We start from the raw sequence: 17,059 nt of genomic DNA, 5'->3' as shown, positions 1-17,059 counted from the left end.
ACTTGGGATTTCTCCTACTTAAACTGTAATGATAAAATAGATCATCCTGTACATTTATATGAACCCTTTTGCATCAAATTCTTATCAATGTTGTCAGAGCAGGGCCCAGCAGACCCTCATATATATTGTAGACCTTTAATTATTTATAGAATAAATTATTAAGAAATGGTACTGTACTTGATCTGTACTAAGATATTTTCATATTTTAACATCTGAAATTGAGTGACACTTTAATAGTCACTTTTGGCCTAGGTAGAATTTGCATTTACATCTGCCTTTTCCAGTCACCTGGAGAAACGACTGCCCTGGGACCCACTTTATATCAGATTCTCTGCTTGAAGGCTTTTGTGTCACATGATAGAGGCACATACTCTGCAAATGTGATTGCTGATTATGGCTTAAACCACAGGAGATTTCCTTTTCCCACTCGGCAGTGCCAGAATTGAATCATACAGATTACCTTGCTTAACTTTTGTCTGTGGTGGAATTGTTTCTTACTCATCTTTACATGGAGTGTATAGTCCTTGGCGTTCCTGCTTTATGTGGGGACTTCCTATTGGACTGCAGTGTGGCTTTTGCTTTTTCCCAAGTGGTGTATAAAATAGCTTATACTTGATGGCATCTTATCTTTGATTAAATGTGGCAAATTTCATTTAGGAAGTTAGGGGCTAGGGAAAAAGCCTTATATACTTTTGTAAGTATATGTTCATTTGAAAATAAATGTAACTTGACTTGAAACTCATGCTGATTTTTATCAACCTGTGCCATTTGTTCCAATTTAGGCTGGTCGTCTAGATGAACAACTACCCAAGCAAATTCCTTTCACCATCCTCTCAGGAGATCAAGGTTTTCTGGAGCTAGAGAATCAATTTAAGAAGACTCAGAGGCCAGCTCATATATTAAACCCTCACCACTTAGAGGGAGATATGATGTGTGCCTTGTTAAATAGCATATCTGATACCACCAAAGGTACGCAGCTACAGTCACAGAGCAAACTGCCCAAGAGGAGGAGACTTCACTGCTGAGAGGACCAATAAACTGTTGTCCACTAGTACTTTGTTGCCTGCTCACTGAACCTTTGCTGTCACACTTCCATCTTACTTGTATCTTTCATATCTCACTTTCATTCTGTAGTGTTTCAGGAGGATAATTCACAATCATTCTCCAGAGCCTTTTTTTTAATCTAGTAGATAAAAATCTGTAGTGAACTTGCAAACCTCTTGCCTCAGCCTCCCAGAGCACTGGGATTACAGGCATACACCAGTACACCCAGTTAATATTTTGTAATTTTAGACACTCAGAATTGAGATCTTTACTTTGTTTCTGAAATTTTAAATTTATCTTCAATTTTTAGAAAGCAAAGTACTTATATGTGAAAATCAGAATGTGATAAATAATAATATAACAGTACCAAGAAAAAAACGAAAAAGACTATTTCAGAGGCTGATTGTGACAAACGAGCTCTTGATCTGGTCCTTGGGCTGAGTCCTGCTATCTTACGGTCATGGCTGCCACTGCTGGCTGCACCTCTGTGAGACCATGCAGTGAAAAGGGTGCTGATATCCAGCTTCACTCTCCAGTGTTTATGCAGATGCAGTTCTAGGGACTCCTCAAGTTTTGTTTTATGTCTTTTTGTAATTTGTGAAATAAATATGGGTAGAAAAAAGAATAAAAGAATAATTTTTAAACATCCTAGTAATTTGAATCCATGAATAAGATTTGAAGATACTGGTGAAAAAGTGGCTTCCTTTTTGCATTTTTATTGCATGCCTTTATGTTTTCCAGCTGTGCTTGTCTCTCAGCTATATTTTTCTTGTAATAAATTTAAAACCATATTTTGATTGAAACTCATTATGAAAAATCTTGCTGTAAGCACTAATTACAGTGGATCAATTCACCTCTGCAAAATTAGAAATCACTAATCTACTTAGCCCAACTGTACTCTTTATTTTTTTTATTTTTTTGGTACCAGGAATTGAACTCGGGACCTTGGGCTTGTGAGGCAGGCGCTGGAACCACTGAGCTAAATCCCTGGTCCCCCAACTGTACTCTTTAAAGCAGAATAAGGGGCCGGGGATTTATCTCAGTGGTTCCACTGCCTGGCTCGGAAGTGCAAGGTTCTGAGTTCGATCCCCATACCAAGAATACAAACAAATAATAAAGCAGAGTAAGGAGGGACCAGGGATTTAGCTCAGTGTTTTTGTCACCTGCCTCGAAAGTGCAGGTACCCGAATTGGATCCCAGTACCAAAAAAAAAAAAAAAAGAGTAAAGAGTGCAGACTATAAAGGAAATGAACTTTTGTATATGTATGTCAGGCCTTACTACTGAATACTACCTTACTATTCTGTAGTTTTTGTTTTGTCCAGTTGCTTTTCCTATCTTTGGTTTTCTTCAAAACAAAACAACAAAACCTTTCTCTTCCAGTCTTTTGTTTCCTATTTGATACCCTAGAAAATTAGTCCAGGCTGGCCTCTGACTCGTGGTGATCCTCCTGCCTCAGCCTTCCCTGTGCTGGTATTACAGGCATGTACCACCACGCCAAGCCCTAGAGAATAAATTTTTACCTTCAAAGTAGACCACCAACCTTTACCTTGTGCTGCAGCTTTTGGAAACATTTCTTTTGTGATTTTGATGTTAAACGTGCTGTGGATTTGTCTGTTTCCATTCTCTTTGGAATGGGAGCTGCATATGAGTAGGTCTGTATGGGTATAGTAGGGTTGGAGGTAAGATACAGGGTATTGGTAGCTGATGCTTAAGCCCTTCTGAATGTCTTCCATGGTCTGGGTGTTCCTTTTTTCCTTTATCATTTGGAGTCAGTACTCACTTGACTTTATTGCTCTTTGAAGGCACATATGTATACTTTATTCTGAATTTTTGTGACTTGGAGAGACCATGCAGTACCTAAAGAAGGGTGTGGGCTCTGAATACTGGCAAAAGCTTCCTGCTCTGAATTGAGGCTACTTACTTGCCTTTGGCCTCATCTAGGTTCTAAGAATCAGCAATATATATAAAGTGTCTAGTACAGTGTACACTTTAGGTGCTCAATAAATACTAGCTATTTTTACTAGTACTATAATAAAAAAATGATTCTTATCCACTACACTTTTAAAGTAATGAAAGTAAGTGGTCAAAGAAATGAAATGTCTTTAAATCAGGAGATTTTATCTTTAGATTGAAGTGTAATGAATTATATAATGCTTTTGTAACTAAAATTCAAGACAAGTTTAAGTGAATCATGTTCAGATGTAGTTGTCTGATTTAAGACGTTTTTCTTTATGGAAGACTAAAATCCCCTAAATTGACTGGTAGTGAATTTTATCATAAGAAATCGAAGAAAAATCACTTTCTTGGGTAAAATTTTATCCCACTCCATTTCCTAACAAATGATTTTGTAAATAGTAGGGTAGTGATTTCTGTTAAGAAACAATATTTAATATATATATTGGGACTCAGAATCTTTCAGTTTCCATATCCACTAATAGTAATTCTCATTCTCTCATCTCTCTCTTCTCCCCCAGCCCTCATTCATTGAGATGGGGTCTCATTATGTTCCCCAGGCTAACCTTGAACTCCTGGGCTCAAGTGACCTTCTGAGTAATTGGGACTGCTAGAGTGCTTCACCATGTCTGGCGTCCCACTAATAATCTTGTTACACTTTTGGGTAATTTTCATTACTACAAGAATGCCAGGATAACTCTTTGTTTTAGCTAGGCCTGATGTTCTATCTTCAGGTTTAACAACCAGACCGCTCCATGTGGCATTGCGGATTTGAGGTAGGAGGCTCAGTAGGCCTTTTTGAGAAATAATAGTGAAAGCTTTCTTTAAAAATAAACATGTATTTATATATGACTTAAAATTGCAGGGGATATATGGTCTCAACACTCTTAGTTACTAACCAACAAACGAAACTCATCTTTTTGTTTGGGTTTTCTTGTTTTGTTTTGCATTACTATAAATTTATATACTAAGTAACATAAAGTGATAAGTTCTGTCATTTTTATTATTTTTATACATAGTCTGGTGATTTTTCAGGTTTTCAAATTTCCACCAGAGCACAGAAAAAGGACAAGATTGAGTCTCATCTCCCCACCCCATCTCGGGACAGGGGTCAGGGGTTGGAGATTAAGCTCAAGGCCTTTGCACACAGCTACGTCCACAGCCCTTTCTCCCTACCTTTCCAGGAGTTTACTGAGAAAAGGAAGTGGTTTTTATTAAACCAAAAATTCCTGTGTAGTCAGAATTTTAAATAGTGTCGTGAGAGTCAGTGATCATATGGTATTGTATGGGAAAGTTACATTAGCAAAATTTTTTCACTTAATTGAAAGCTTTTCAGGAGATACTCAGTAAAAATAGAGATATTTAAAGTTGCTAGTTCCAAATGTTGACATCCAGTCATTTTGACCCTAAGGTGTTAGGTTTTTCTTGGTGGAGGGGATGTAGCTGTATTCTACTGGTATTTTTTCAAGTTTTTGTTTTGGTTAATTGGGATAAATCAGTGGCTCCTTGCAGCAAGATGAGCCTTCAGAGTAAGTCCAGGTTTGGCTATGTTATCTCGGTTCCAGCACCGACATCGTGATTACAGATGATACATATATTAATCCTTGTAGAGACATCTGTCTAGTGATCTATCCCTAATTGACCCTACTATAGCCTTATCTTCAGTTCTATTTTTGTAATACACATTCTCAGTTTCTTTTTTCTTTTTTTTGGTACCGGGGATCGAACTCGGGACCTTGCACTTTCAAGGCAGGCAGCGGAACCACTGAGCTAAATCCCTGGCCCTACATTTTCAGTTTCTTAAAACTTAGCAAGAGTTAAGAATCCTTTCTGTGATCCTAATCAGAGGTGCCAGGTAGACTTTTTGTTTTTCACAAATACATTTTCATTCCAACTTATGTTTCAGGGATGGATATACTATGTAGAGGTAGCCACCTAATGTGAATTATTTTAAGAGTGAAAATAATGAAAAACGTTCTGCTATAGTTTAAGAGCATTGCAACATTTACATAAAGATTATGAGTTTTCTTAGCATTCAGGCAGACTAGTGTTGGAAAATAAAACAAGGTTATGAGACTTCTGGCACTTTTTTAAAAAGTATTTGAAAAAAAAGTAAATTGATTATCTGCTGGATTTGGTAAAGGGAGCTGATTGACACTGTAATTGCCCTGGGACCCTTCGTCTCATAATTAAACCAGTACAGTATTTCCATCTCAAGAGGCTGCTCCAAGTGATGATGCCAGGACTCCAAAGACAGGGAGGAGCTATTCCAGTACAATGTGTGGTTCTAAAACATTTACAAGACATTCCTATTGTTTCTGTTACCCTGCCACCTCTACTTGGCGTAAACATGCCAGAATGCCTAGAAGTTAATACACTCAGTGCCCAGTGTCTTTTCCCTTGCGAATGAGGTGCAATGAAGAGGATTTTGCTAGTAGACAATTTTTCTTGAATCTGAATATGCTGCTGCTGGGATGGTTCATTTACGGCATTTGCTGTGACTCCATCTTGGATGAATGAGGTGTACATATTGAAATACGGTTGACATCGTGTCATTTCAACAGCTTTACACAGTTTGGGTTTATCTTAAAAACTATAAAAATTCTCCTATACTGGGAAAATATAGGTGATTGAGGCAGCACCATGGAATAGGCATCATAAAAAATAGTTCTTGAATTTACTTCTAATGCTTTTGTTTTCTGGTGTTAGGGAGCAGACACTGGGCCGTGCCCACACTGGGCAAGTTCTTCACTGTAATTCTCAAATCCTGTCCACCTATTGTTTTCTTCATCTCTATATTAGACTAGGTGGTGGTTCTAGGGCCATCCCGTATGGCACAGTTGACTGTGCAAAGATGCTGGAATTAGGAGACTACTCATGGTTTTCTTTGTAGGTGGGGTTGATGGAGGCAGAAGAAGCCTTTCGTAAAATTTGCAGCTCAGTGTTAAGCTAACTCTTGTGATCCAGACCTACAGTTCTGCCCAGGCCTTGCATGTAGTAGGGTCTTGTTTGGATCAGTTAGGATGTGCTGCCTTTGACTAACTTTGACTTTGAATTGTAGTAATATTAATTTCAAAGTATTTTCTCTGTGTTCATAATGTTGAAAAGTGTGCTTCTGTTTTTCACACTGTAAATGAAATATTTTATTTCCCCAAAACATTGCTTGAAATATTTGAAGTAGTTTGCTTGGATGACAGAAGATGATGATTTGTAACAATGTATTTCAGCAAAAACAAACCAAACAAAAATGATGGAATACATGAATTTAACTTTTAATTATAGATAATTGAACCCAGGGTGTTATTCATGCTAGCCATGAACTCTACAACTGAGCCACATCCCCAACCTCTAAATCTTTAATTTTTTAATGTATGTTTTCTTGGCTCAGAAACTAATATATACACATGATTTGTAGTCAGTTACTTAACTCCTGATTCAGTCACTGACAAATATATAGGTGTCTACTTGTACATATACATATCTGTACATACAGATTTGTGTGTACCTATATAATTATATATTAATAAAAGTTGGTATGTATCCACTTAAATTTTTAGTTAAAAATATTTAGCCAAATACTAGGTCACTGATAGTACCATGGCTCAGATTTTCAATGACTTTTGCAACATTTAGTCAATTATGTCATTTTTTATAAAGTCCTCAGTTTGATTGTAAGACAGCAGGTAAGTGAGCTTATGCCGTACAGTGGCATTAATTAAAAGTTATGGTGTTATCTCTGTAGAGGTGAATGCATATGATTTTAAAACTGCAGAAGACTCAACTTCTTGCTATCATTTTTAATATTTGTTTAGCATTAAAATAACTGGTGAATACATGTTACAATACTAACAAATGAGTTAGCTTGGATATAAGGGAAGCCATTGAAAATAATGCTTTTTGAGAGTATGTAATTTATGGTACAGTAACTTGTTCAGAAATGCATTTGCACTTATTGATTGTTTCTTACAGAATGTGACAGTGATGATAACATGGGTGCAAAAAGTTCTTCTGTAGAAGAATTCAGAGCCACGGAAGGTAACCTAGTAGAGTGAATCCTTTTTTTCTTCCTCTCTCACCCCTTCACTCTCTTCTTACACAAACAGTATTGCCTAGTTAATTTGCTTTATGTGCCTTTACTCAGTCCCTTGTGTAATGCAGTTAATTTGACTTAAGCATAGTAGAACTTTATGCTTTTAGGGCTTGAGCATTTGAGCCTGGCATTGAAACTGATTTGTCCTTTTGATGAGCTAGAAAATCCTCATCTTTCTTTTTTATAGCCAAAATTACTCAGTTAAACAAAATTGGGAGAAAATCTTCAACTTAATTGGAAGCAGTGTTTTTGCCCAGCTTGTTTTCCAGACATGGTCTTTCAAGGTCGAACATAGCACTTAGAGCCACGTAGTGAGTTAAGAACTGCCAGCTATGTTGTTTATCAAGGCCACTAAAAGATAGCAAGTACTGGGCCGGAGATTTAGCTCAGTGGTTCTGCCACCTGCCTTGCAAGTGGAAGGTCCCAAGTTCGATCCCTGGTACTAAAAAAAAAAAAAAAGCAAGTAAGGAATTTAGATCTTGCAGTATTTATTTGTACCTCATGGCTAATTCCAGGAAAATGCTTGTCAGAATTACAACTTTTTAAGTAACCACACTTTGGAAACTTTCACAGTTTTGGGGGTTTTTGGCTAACTCAAGAAATCTGATATGTATATAAGTATATATGTACCAGAACTTCTACCATTTTGTAACCCATGCAGTGCATTATATGGTTCAGAAACTGAAATTTTACATTTTTATGATTCTGTAGTTTGGAAAAAGAATCAGTATAAAGGGATTCAAGAAAAGATAGTTTAAACTTTCCACTAGTTATTATTTGATTTTCTTTCCAAGAAAAGATCTTGTTTTTCAAGAAAATCAAAGTCTAATAGAAAGTATGAGGACCATACTTTATATTCTACACAAGTTAAGGAATATGGTCTCTGTGTTTCTTCTAAAGGCTTATTTCTTTTCCTCTTTACCCAACAAGATGTAGTTCAAATGTCATCTCTTTCGTTGAACCACATAGAATTAACCATTTTTGTAGGCAATTATATACGGTTAGTGCTTCTCAATTTTTCCTTCTCTCCTCTCCTCCCCTCCCCTCCCCTCCCCTCCCCTCTTGTACCAGGGATTGAACTCTGGTCCTTGTGCTTGCACACCAGGCAGTGAAACCACTGAGGTAAATCCCTGGCCAAGTTTTCTTTTTTTAAATAGAATGCTAACTGCTGCCTCTACCAGGCTGCCACTGTGTCATACCAAGTGGATTTAAAATATTTCTGTCTATATCTCTCAACTTTACTGACTTCTCTGAGAAATTAGGATCATGATTTATTTATTTTTCCTTCAAATCTCTCTTTTTTTTTGATACTAGGGATTGAACTTAGGACCTTGCACTTGCAAGGCAGGTGTGGTCCCACTGAGCTAAATCCGCAGCTGTATTTTTCCTTCAGTAACACCTAGCATACCAGTTGGCATTGAATGAAACTTATTATTGAATAGATAATTTCATAACAAGCTTAAAATATGAGCCACAAGGACCCATGTCACTATAACTAGAAAAGGAAAATTAATACAAAGAGTATTTGGGAGATTGAGTTATTTTGTTGACAAAAGCATTAATTTTGCCATGAAAATAAAGTAATGCTGTTGTCCAGACTGGGATAATAAAGTTTAAAAATGTTTAAATATCCTCTCAAGTTTCTAATCCCATACCTTCCCAATACAAAGTATAATTGACAAGTGATGGCAAAAAGCAGGATAAATTTGTGTGTAGTTTTGCTGTGGGAGAGGGCTAACTTTCCTTTCTGCGTGGATTTGTATCCTTTGTTGTTCTCCATAAACCGATGTCAAATTCTGACCATGCAGGCCAATCCCAGTCATAGGAACCTTATATGTATACTAAACAGGGAAATGGAAGCCACAGGATGTGGTAAGAGTGCGACGTTGGATTTAGACTAAGTTACAACTTGGCTCTTATTCTTTTGTTTTTTGGTTGTTTTTTTTTTGGTACTGGGAATCAAACTCTGGACCTTGCCCTTAAGAGGCAGGCAGAGTGCCACTGAGCTAAATCCCCGGGGCCTTTGGCTCTTCTTTTTACAAGTTGTGTAATATTGGACAAGTCATCCAATTTCATATTTTCTTATCTGTATTATTTTTGTTCTTGATTTTGTTATTGGAAACTAGGTATTCAAATACAGTAGATATGTGGTAGCTCTGGAAATCAGGTTCTTTTACCTCTTCCTCAGAGTTGTAGTGTTCTTGATTGCTGAACGCGGCATGTGCATCTTAATTGTGCTTCAGTTTTCTCATGTTTGAAAATGCAAATAGTAGTAGAATAACACGGGAAATGGTAAAAAGGGGATGTATTGGTTGTTGCTGCTGTTTGTGTTATTACAATCATTATTCACATCATTCATTCACCTTCCTACAAGTTCTGCTGTGGCAGTGTGCCTACTAAAGCCCAGGAAAAAGATGACAGCAGTATGTGGATGGTTGCCCACGCAAAACTATCTTTCTATGAAAGGCAGCAGTTTATCTTACTCCGAGAGGTCCTTCAATTAATTCCAGACATCTATATTTTTATTAATACTAACTTCATATTGTGGTCAATTTTTTGATTTTGTTTTGTTTTTTTGAGATGAGGTCTCACTGTATAGTGCAGGCTGGCCTTGATCTCATTATGTAATCCAGGCTGGCCTCGAACTTGTGATCCTCTTGCCTCAGCCTCCTCAGTGCTGGTATTTCAGGCATATGCCACCATGTCCAACTTTATTGTGGCTAATTTAAAGAACAAAGAAAGGATTTGAGAAACTAGAGTGTTAATTTTAAAAATTTACTTTAAAAGCAAACTGTTACTTTCAAAACTGCTCGTAACCCTGGATCACAGCAATTTTGTGTAAAAGGAGCGTACTGAAGGGTGTGTAAGACCCATGCCATTTTTAGAAATGTCTATTGATGAATTATTTTAATTTTATGAATTTTATTATATTGAACAATGAATACTTAACAGGAAAAAATATCCAAATATAAAGCATTGAATTTTTAATATTTATTGAGTGTTTATAAGCACCAAAATTTTCAACATCTGCTGTTTTGGTGTACAACGTCTAAAAAATAACAACAAATAAAATCCCATATGAACTAAAATGAAAATACTAATAGAACTCTACAACAAAAATAATCTTTGCTTCAATTGTCACACCCAAGGCAGTCTTCACATATGAAAAGTGTATGTTCCATGCACAAGTATCACTTACACTGATGGCACTTATGTTTTGTTTTCCTGTCCTTTTTTGTAGGGCACAGCTGAAATCTTTTTGGTTTTCCTGTCGTAGTAGGTCTTTGTGATGTTGCACCTGCCTGTTCCCCTGTGATCTCATTGTTGTGCTCCACAATTTTTTTGTGTAGTTCCCTGGGCAGAACCGTTTTGTTCTTCTGTTGTAAATGATTTCTTATGAGTCCTAGTCCCAGTCTTCTAAGAAAAATTCTTTATGATATTTTGCTCTTGCTGTTTTCTTTGTGAACTATCAGACCATTCATGCCACACATTTAGGATCAAGTAAAACATGACTATTGGCCGATGCTTTGCATTTCAAGTGATGTCATAGTTGCAGCATAATTCATCAACAACATCTATGCCACAATCTCAGGCTTCAATTTTGTCGAGATTTCTCTGTCGATTTTTCCGTCATGGTACAATGTTGACATCAGCAGTGCCAGTTTGTTTTTCTTTGTCATATTCGAGGCCAGTGTTATATCTTTCTGAAATCAAAAGATTGTACTGTATAAGTTTTTGAAATTACAATATTTTATTGGTAATTTCTGCTTTGTTCTTACATACAGTTCCTATTCTGGTTAACTTGTCCTCTGTTAGCAAACGTAACATCCGTCAGAAACTGGTAAACCAGTTGTTGAATGTCAGATTCCCATTAATTTGGGAGATGGAAGCAGCAAGTCTGTTCATAACGTCATTTGGTTCATTACCATACGAGTAAAGACCTGGTGGCTGAATTGCAAGATAAATTTCTAAATTCAGTGTATATGTCTTTGTATCTAGCAGGGCATGTATTTTTGTGCTATATTTTGAAGACTTTGTTTTTTGCATATACTGCCTAAAGGTACAGCAACCAGGTATTTCATGTACCATTGAACTGAATTGGGCTACTTCTTCAAGAAAAATCAAAAGGAAACTTTTGATTGAAAAAACAATCCTAAATGCAAGAAACTTAACAATGAGTATTTCTTGAGTAAAACTCACTTGTTGCTTCTTTGAAGCTCCAGCAAACACTTTGCTGTTGTCTGCCAAGTGGGTACATGCACAGATGGTTCCTGTTTTCCCCAGGCCCAGCTACTGTGAGTCACACTCATTCCATTGTGGCAAATTAGATGTTTGCAGAACAGAAGAATGGCATGGGTGTATTTTACCCCTGTGGAGCTTGTGGATACATATGCGAAAATGCTACATGGAACATTATATGTGCAGAAATCAGTTTGACTTTTGTACAGGTGTATACACCTTGCCGTTCATCGTACCAAGTGAGTGAAGGCAAAGATTGCATCTGTATCCCTCAGGAGCAGCTACTGAGATTTACAGCTAGCAACCATTATGCTAAAGTACATAATTTCATTAGGAAAGTATGGAATGGGCTGTGGTAACCCACAATAATGCCCCAAGGGTCTTGTGTGTGTCAAAATACAGAAGTCTCTTCATTTTATATAAAAACTGAGGCTTCTAAGCATTATCTTCAGATTCACCGATTCAAAATGATTTAGGCACCATTTCTGTATAGGTCTTCTATTACTGGATTCTTCTTATTCTTCATAATTATCTCTCAAAGTTCAATTAAGACAGAAAGGAGAATAAGAAGAACTTATAACTAGCTGCAGAATAGAATAATAAAACAGACTTTCTACAAGTGCTTTTTATTTCTTCTTGAGGCTTTGACTTGCTACCTAATGTTCTTTAATTTCAATCTAAAGGATTCCCCTTAGCATTTCTTGAATGGAAGATCTACTAGTAATGAACTCCTTTAGTTTTTATTTATCTGAGAATGTCTTAGTGTTTTCATTCAAAAAATAGTTTTGCCAGGTAACAAATTCTGGAATTCTTGGTTGACAGGGTTTTGTTTTGTTATCACTTAAAATGTCATCCAAGCTAGGTGTGGTGGTGCATGCCTCTAATCCCAGCACTCGGGAGGCTGAGGCAGGAGGATTGCCACCAGCGCAAGGCCAGCCTGAGGTACATAGCGAGTTCAAGGCTAACCTGAACTACAAAGGGAGACACTGTCTAAAAAAAAAAAAAAGGTCACCCAGTGCCTTCTGACCTCTGGTTTTTGATGGAAAAATCAGCAGTTAATCTTACTTAGGATCTCTTATTTCTTATATGTGACAAGTTGCCTCCCACCTCTCTGCAGGGCCCCAAAGATTATATGCAGGGCCACTCACATGCTAGACAAGCACTCTACCATTTAGCTATATCCCCAGACCTTTTATTTAAGTTCCTCAGGCAGGACTTGAACTTGGGATCCTTCTGCCTCAACCTCCAAAGTAGTTGGGATTATAGGCTTGTGTCACCATGTCCCCTGAGTTGCTTCCCTTTTGTTACTTACATTGTCTTTGACTTTTTTTGGTGGCAGTGGTACTGGGGATTGAACCCAGGACCTTTTCACCAAGCTACATCCCCAGCCCTTTTGTTATTTTGAGACAGGACCTCCTCGCTAAGTCTCTAAATTGCCCGTGCTGGGCTCAAACTTGGCAGTCTTCCTGCCTCAGCTTCCCATAGTGCTAAGATTACAGATGCGGATCACCACACCTTCTTTGATTTTTGGCAGTTTAATTATAATGTGCAACTATAATTTTTAAAAGTTATCCTCGGAATTCATTGAGCTTCTCGAATATGTTGATTCACGTCTTTCATTAAATTGGGGACTTTTCTAGCCATTATTTCTTTAAATATTCTTTTTGCCCCGTCTCCCTTTTTCTTTGAGTACTTCTGTAGTTTGTATGTTAGTCCGCTTGATGGTGTCTGTGTAAGTCAGCTTTTGTCACAGGACAAAAGAGCCTGATTTCTGCAATTTAAAGAAGAAGTAGTGTATTCTTGGCTAAGGGTTTCCAATTGTTTAGTCCATGGTTGGCTGATGGGTCATGGTGCAAGGGCAGGGGAGCAAAGCTGCTCACTTGGCATCAAGGAAGCAGAGAGGAAGCCCCGGGGACCAGGTACAGCCCTAGGCCCCACCTGGTCCACTGACTATCCCGACTGTGCTGTGGCTGTCTCTGCCTGGCTCTCAGGCCAGTTGAGTGGACAGAGTCCCATGGGCCTCTTAGGCCATATTCATTTTTCTTCATTTTTCTCTTTCTCACACTGGAAATGTGAATTCTATCTTCACACTCTACTTTGTGCTTAAATTTGTTCAGCTTTTCTAGTGAATTTTTCATTTCAGTTATTGTACTTTTCATTTCCAGAGTTTGATGAATTTTATTATAATTTATCTCTGGATACGTTCATTTTGTTCATATATTCCTACTGTCTTATTTATATTTTTGTTCTTGAAAACTAGATATTTAAATGTTACATTGCAGTACCTATGGAAATTAAATTTTACATTTTCTTCCTGTTTTACTGTTTTTGGTTGTTGAATGCTGCATTTGTGCGTTTATTTACTTTTCCAAATGCTTTGTGCAAAAACATATTCCTTGTTATATGTGGTTACTGAATTCTCTGTTCTTTTAGATGATATGTAGCTAGTGTTCTGACAGATTTACTTGAATGCTAGGAGCTACAAACAAAAACCACCTTTCCCAGTCTTCTCAGAGGGCCTCCTTCCACCCTTAGGCCTGTCTGAAGCCTACAGATTGGCCAGGGCCTACTCTCGTGTTTTCTCAGCCAGTGCCTGGCTTTAGCTGAATTCCCTAGTCCACACAGGCACTTGAGAATTCCCTACTTTCCCAAAGAAATTCTCTCCTGGATTGTTCTCCCAGGCTTTGGGTGGTCTACTATATGTCAATCCATGGTCTTTTGCCCCAATTTGCTGTCTGTTTTGTTGTTTTGGTACTGGGATTGAACTCAGGACCTTGTGCTTTCGGGGCAGGCATGGTGCCACTGAGCTAAATCCCCAGCCCTGCTGTCCATTTTTTTGTCTGCCTTATGATATTTTTCTAGCAGTGCTTGCTGATTTTCTGCTCGAAGTGGGTTGTGAGTTAGTTGAAATAGATGGACTGTAGTTTTCCTCCTGTCTTTATGTTGTCTCCTTTCCTTTTCTTTTAATTCAGTGTTTGGTCACTATAAATCTTTGGTTGTTTTCCAGCATTTCCATAGTTACTTCTGATTGTTCTGTTCCTCTGTTTCTGCCTATGTTCCTGTGGCAGTACAGAGACTAGACTCAAACTTCAAATTCTGCCTCTCTATAATAAGCAACAGCTAAAACTACCCACTTCTAGAAACAATGAATTAATAATATGTTTTTTTTGTTTTGTATTGTTTTTGTTTTTTTGGTACTGGGGATTGAACTCAGGACCTTGCACTTTTGAGGCAGGCAGCAGAACCACTGAGCTAAATCCCTGGCCCCTGGTGGCTATATGTCTAAAATCAAGCTTTTAGGCCAGGTGTGGTGGTACCCACCTATAATCCCAGCACTTGGGAGGTTGAAGCTAGAAGATTACCACAAGTTTCAGGCCAGCCTGGGTGGGCTACATAGTTCGGGACCAGCCTGAACTACATAGTGAGACTCTGTTTCAGAGAAACAAATAAAATAAAGTTTTACCTTTATTCTTTTGTTAGCTTTTGGCAATTACTGGCTGTCCTCATTACTGCTTAGCTCACAGGTACATTGCTTCAGCACCTGCCTCCACTTTGATGTGGCCATCTTCCTTCTCTTAGATGGATGCTACTCACATCTGGTGGAGATCTGCCTGAATAGTCTCATTTTAATTGTGTTCACAAAGACCTTACTTCCGGATTAGATCATTTTACACAGCTACTGGGCTGCTGTTTTGAGTGTCCCTCAGAAAACTTGTTGAAATCAGTTGCCACTGTGGTATTTTTAACAAGTGAAAAGTGGGGCTGCAAAGCGGGTTTTGCGCTCCTCAATGGATTCATATTTTCTCAGGCATGGTTCATTACTCAAGAGTGGGTTGGTGTAAAATCAGTTTCAGCTCTCTCTCGCTCCTTTGCACCCTGCCTTCTGCCATAGGGTGATGTAGCAGAAAGGCCCTTGCCTGCCGAATGCAAGTCTCTTAACCATGTACTTCCAGGTCCCAGAACTGAAGGAAAGAAACTTCTTTACAAATCACCCAGTCTTGGGTGCTCTGTTACACCAGCATAAGACAGACTAAGACAGCGGTTAGGACAGTGGTACTGAACCTGTGGCATATGTGGTGCAGCGGGCTCTTGGTATCACTGAAAGCTCTAGAAGGTTTGCCACCTGTGGGTTAGGACATGTCCTCTGACAGAATATAGTTCACCCTAACCACCAGTACCCTAGAGGTGTCCCTCTTCATTCCCAGAGCTCACAACTACTGTTATGACTGGAACACTGCAGATTTGTAGTGCTTGACTTTGAACTTTAAATGGGGTCGTATGGAGCATCACTGACCAAAGGTTTCCCCTGATGACTAGAATGTTCAGTGTGTGCACTGTCTGGCATAATTGCCACCAGTCACATGGATATTATGCACTTGAAATGTAGCTTGATTGAGGAACTGAATATCAATTTCATTTAATTTTAATTAATGTAAATATCTGTAGTCATTGTCCGTCGTAGTAGATAGCCCAGGTATCGGCTATATTCTTTTGGGTCTGATTTCTTTTAATCATATTGTTTTAGAGCATGGAACACAATCATATTGTGTTTCAGCATGTAACTTTATTTCTAATACCTGTTTATACCACAGTCCGCCCATCATTTATGTGTTGGCTGTTATAGTGACTGAACTGCGAACATTGCCACTCACGTCTCTCCCGCATGTCCTCATGTTTGGGGACACACCTGGGAGAACTGCTTGTGTGAATAGTGCCAGACTTTTTCCAGAGTGATTGAGACGAGCTCCTCGTGATCTACAACCTCACTAGTCTGAAGAGTATATGATTAGTATACTAGTATTCCTGTGGTTTAGTTTATATTTTTCTGATCAGTAATGTGTTTTGTTTGTGGCTGTGTTGTTTATGGTGCTGGGGATTGAACCCTGTGCCTCATGCTTGCTAGGCAAGAGCTCCCCCACTGTACTGTACCCAGCCTTGAGTAGTAATGTGTATTGGGCATTCACACATCTTTTGAATGCATTTTCAGACATCTGGACATTTTTCTGTTCTATTACCTTTTATTGATTTTTCTGGGTTGAAAAATCTTAGATGTTTCTGGATTCAAGTTCTGTGTATTGCAATTTTTTTTTTTTTTTTTTTGAGTCAGGGTCTTGCTGTGTTTCCCAGACTAGTCCCTAACTCCTGGAATCAGTGATTCTCCTGCCTAAGCTTCCCAAGTGCTGTGGTGCCTTTTGATTTCCAAGTTAGTAGTCATTTCCATAATGTTTTTTAATCTTATCAAATCTTTATGATCATAAAGATTCACCTCTATATTCCCTTCTAGAAAGTATTTTTGTTTTGTCTGTCACAATTAGATGTATAATATATCAGAAATTTATTTTTCTATATTCCCTGAGACAGGTGTAATTGTTTTCTGCTATATGGCCTATCAGCTGACCTACCACCACTTATTCAAAGGGTATTTTCCTATTGTTTTATGGTGCTACCTCTGTTATGTTTCCATATATGCATGGGCCCATTTCTGATGTGTCTGTGCTGTTCTCTTGGTCTACCAAGTGTTGGGATTGCAGACATGCGCCACACGAGCTGCTGATGAATTCACACCTTATCTAAGTCAGGTCACCTTGCTCTTCGCCAAGTGTGTTCTGGATTTCCTTTGCCATATTTCATCCCTTTGAGTTCAGAGGGTGAATCACTGAGTCCAGGCTGTAGCTAATTTACACAGTTGATACTTGCTCATAGTATTTGGATGCAGACAAGGTAACAAACCA

General features: G+C 38.2%; 1 protein-coding gene across 6 annotated transcripts in view; it reads left to right on the top strand.

Moving 5' to 3' along the window:
• Znf451 (zinc finger protein 451) overlaps positions 1-17,059 on the top strand; it is a 99,596-nt gene that overhangs the window by 80,481 nt on the left and 2,056 nt on the right. For all 6 annotated transcript variants that reach the window (XM_004846100.3, XM_087204934.1, XM_021259390.2 and 3 more), the window contains 2 exons: positions 783-969; positions 6,968-7,033. In XM_004846100.3, the coding sequence (XP_004846157.2) occupies positions 783-969; positions 6,968-7,033 (253 nt within the window). The remainder of the gene's footprint in view (positions 1-782; positions 970-6,967; positions 7,034-17,059) is intronic.

The sequence above is a fragment of the Heterocephalus glaber genome, unplaced genomic scaffold (assembly GCF_053883595.1).
Source record: "Heterocephalus glaber isolate CG9 unplaced genomic scaffold, H.glaber_assembly_v1.0 deba00000594, whole genome shotgun sequence".
NCBI lineage: Eukaryota > Metazoa > Chordata > Mammalia > Rodentia > Bathyergidae > Heterocephalus > Heterocephalus glaber.
The sequence above is the reverse complement of the archived record's forward strand: the minus strand, read 5'-3'. Positions and strand labels throughout refer to the sequence as shown.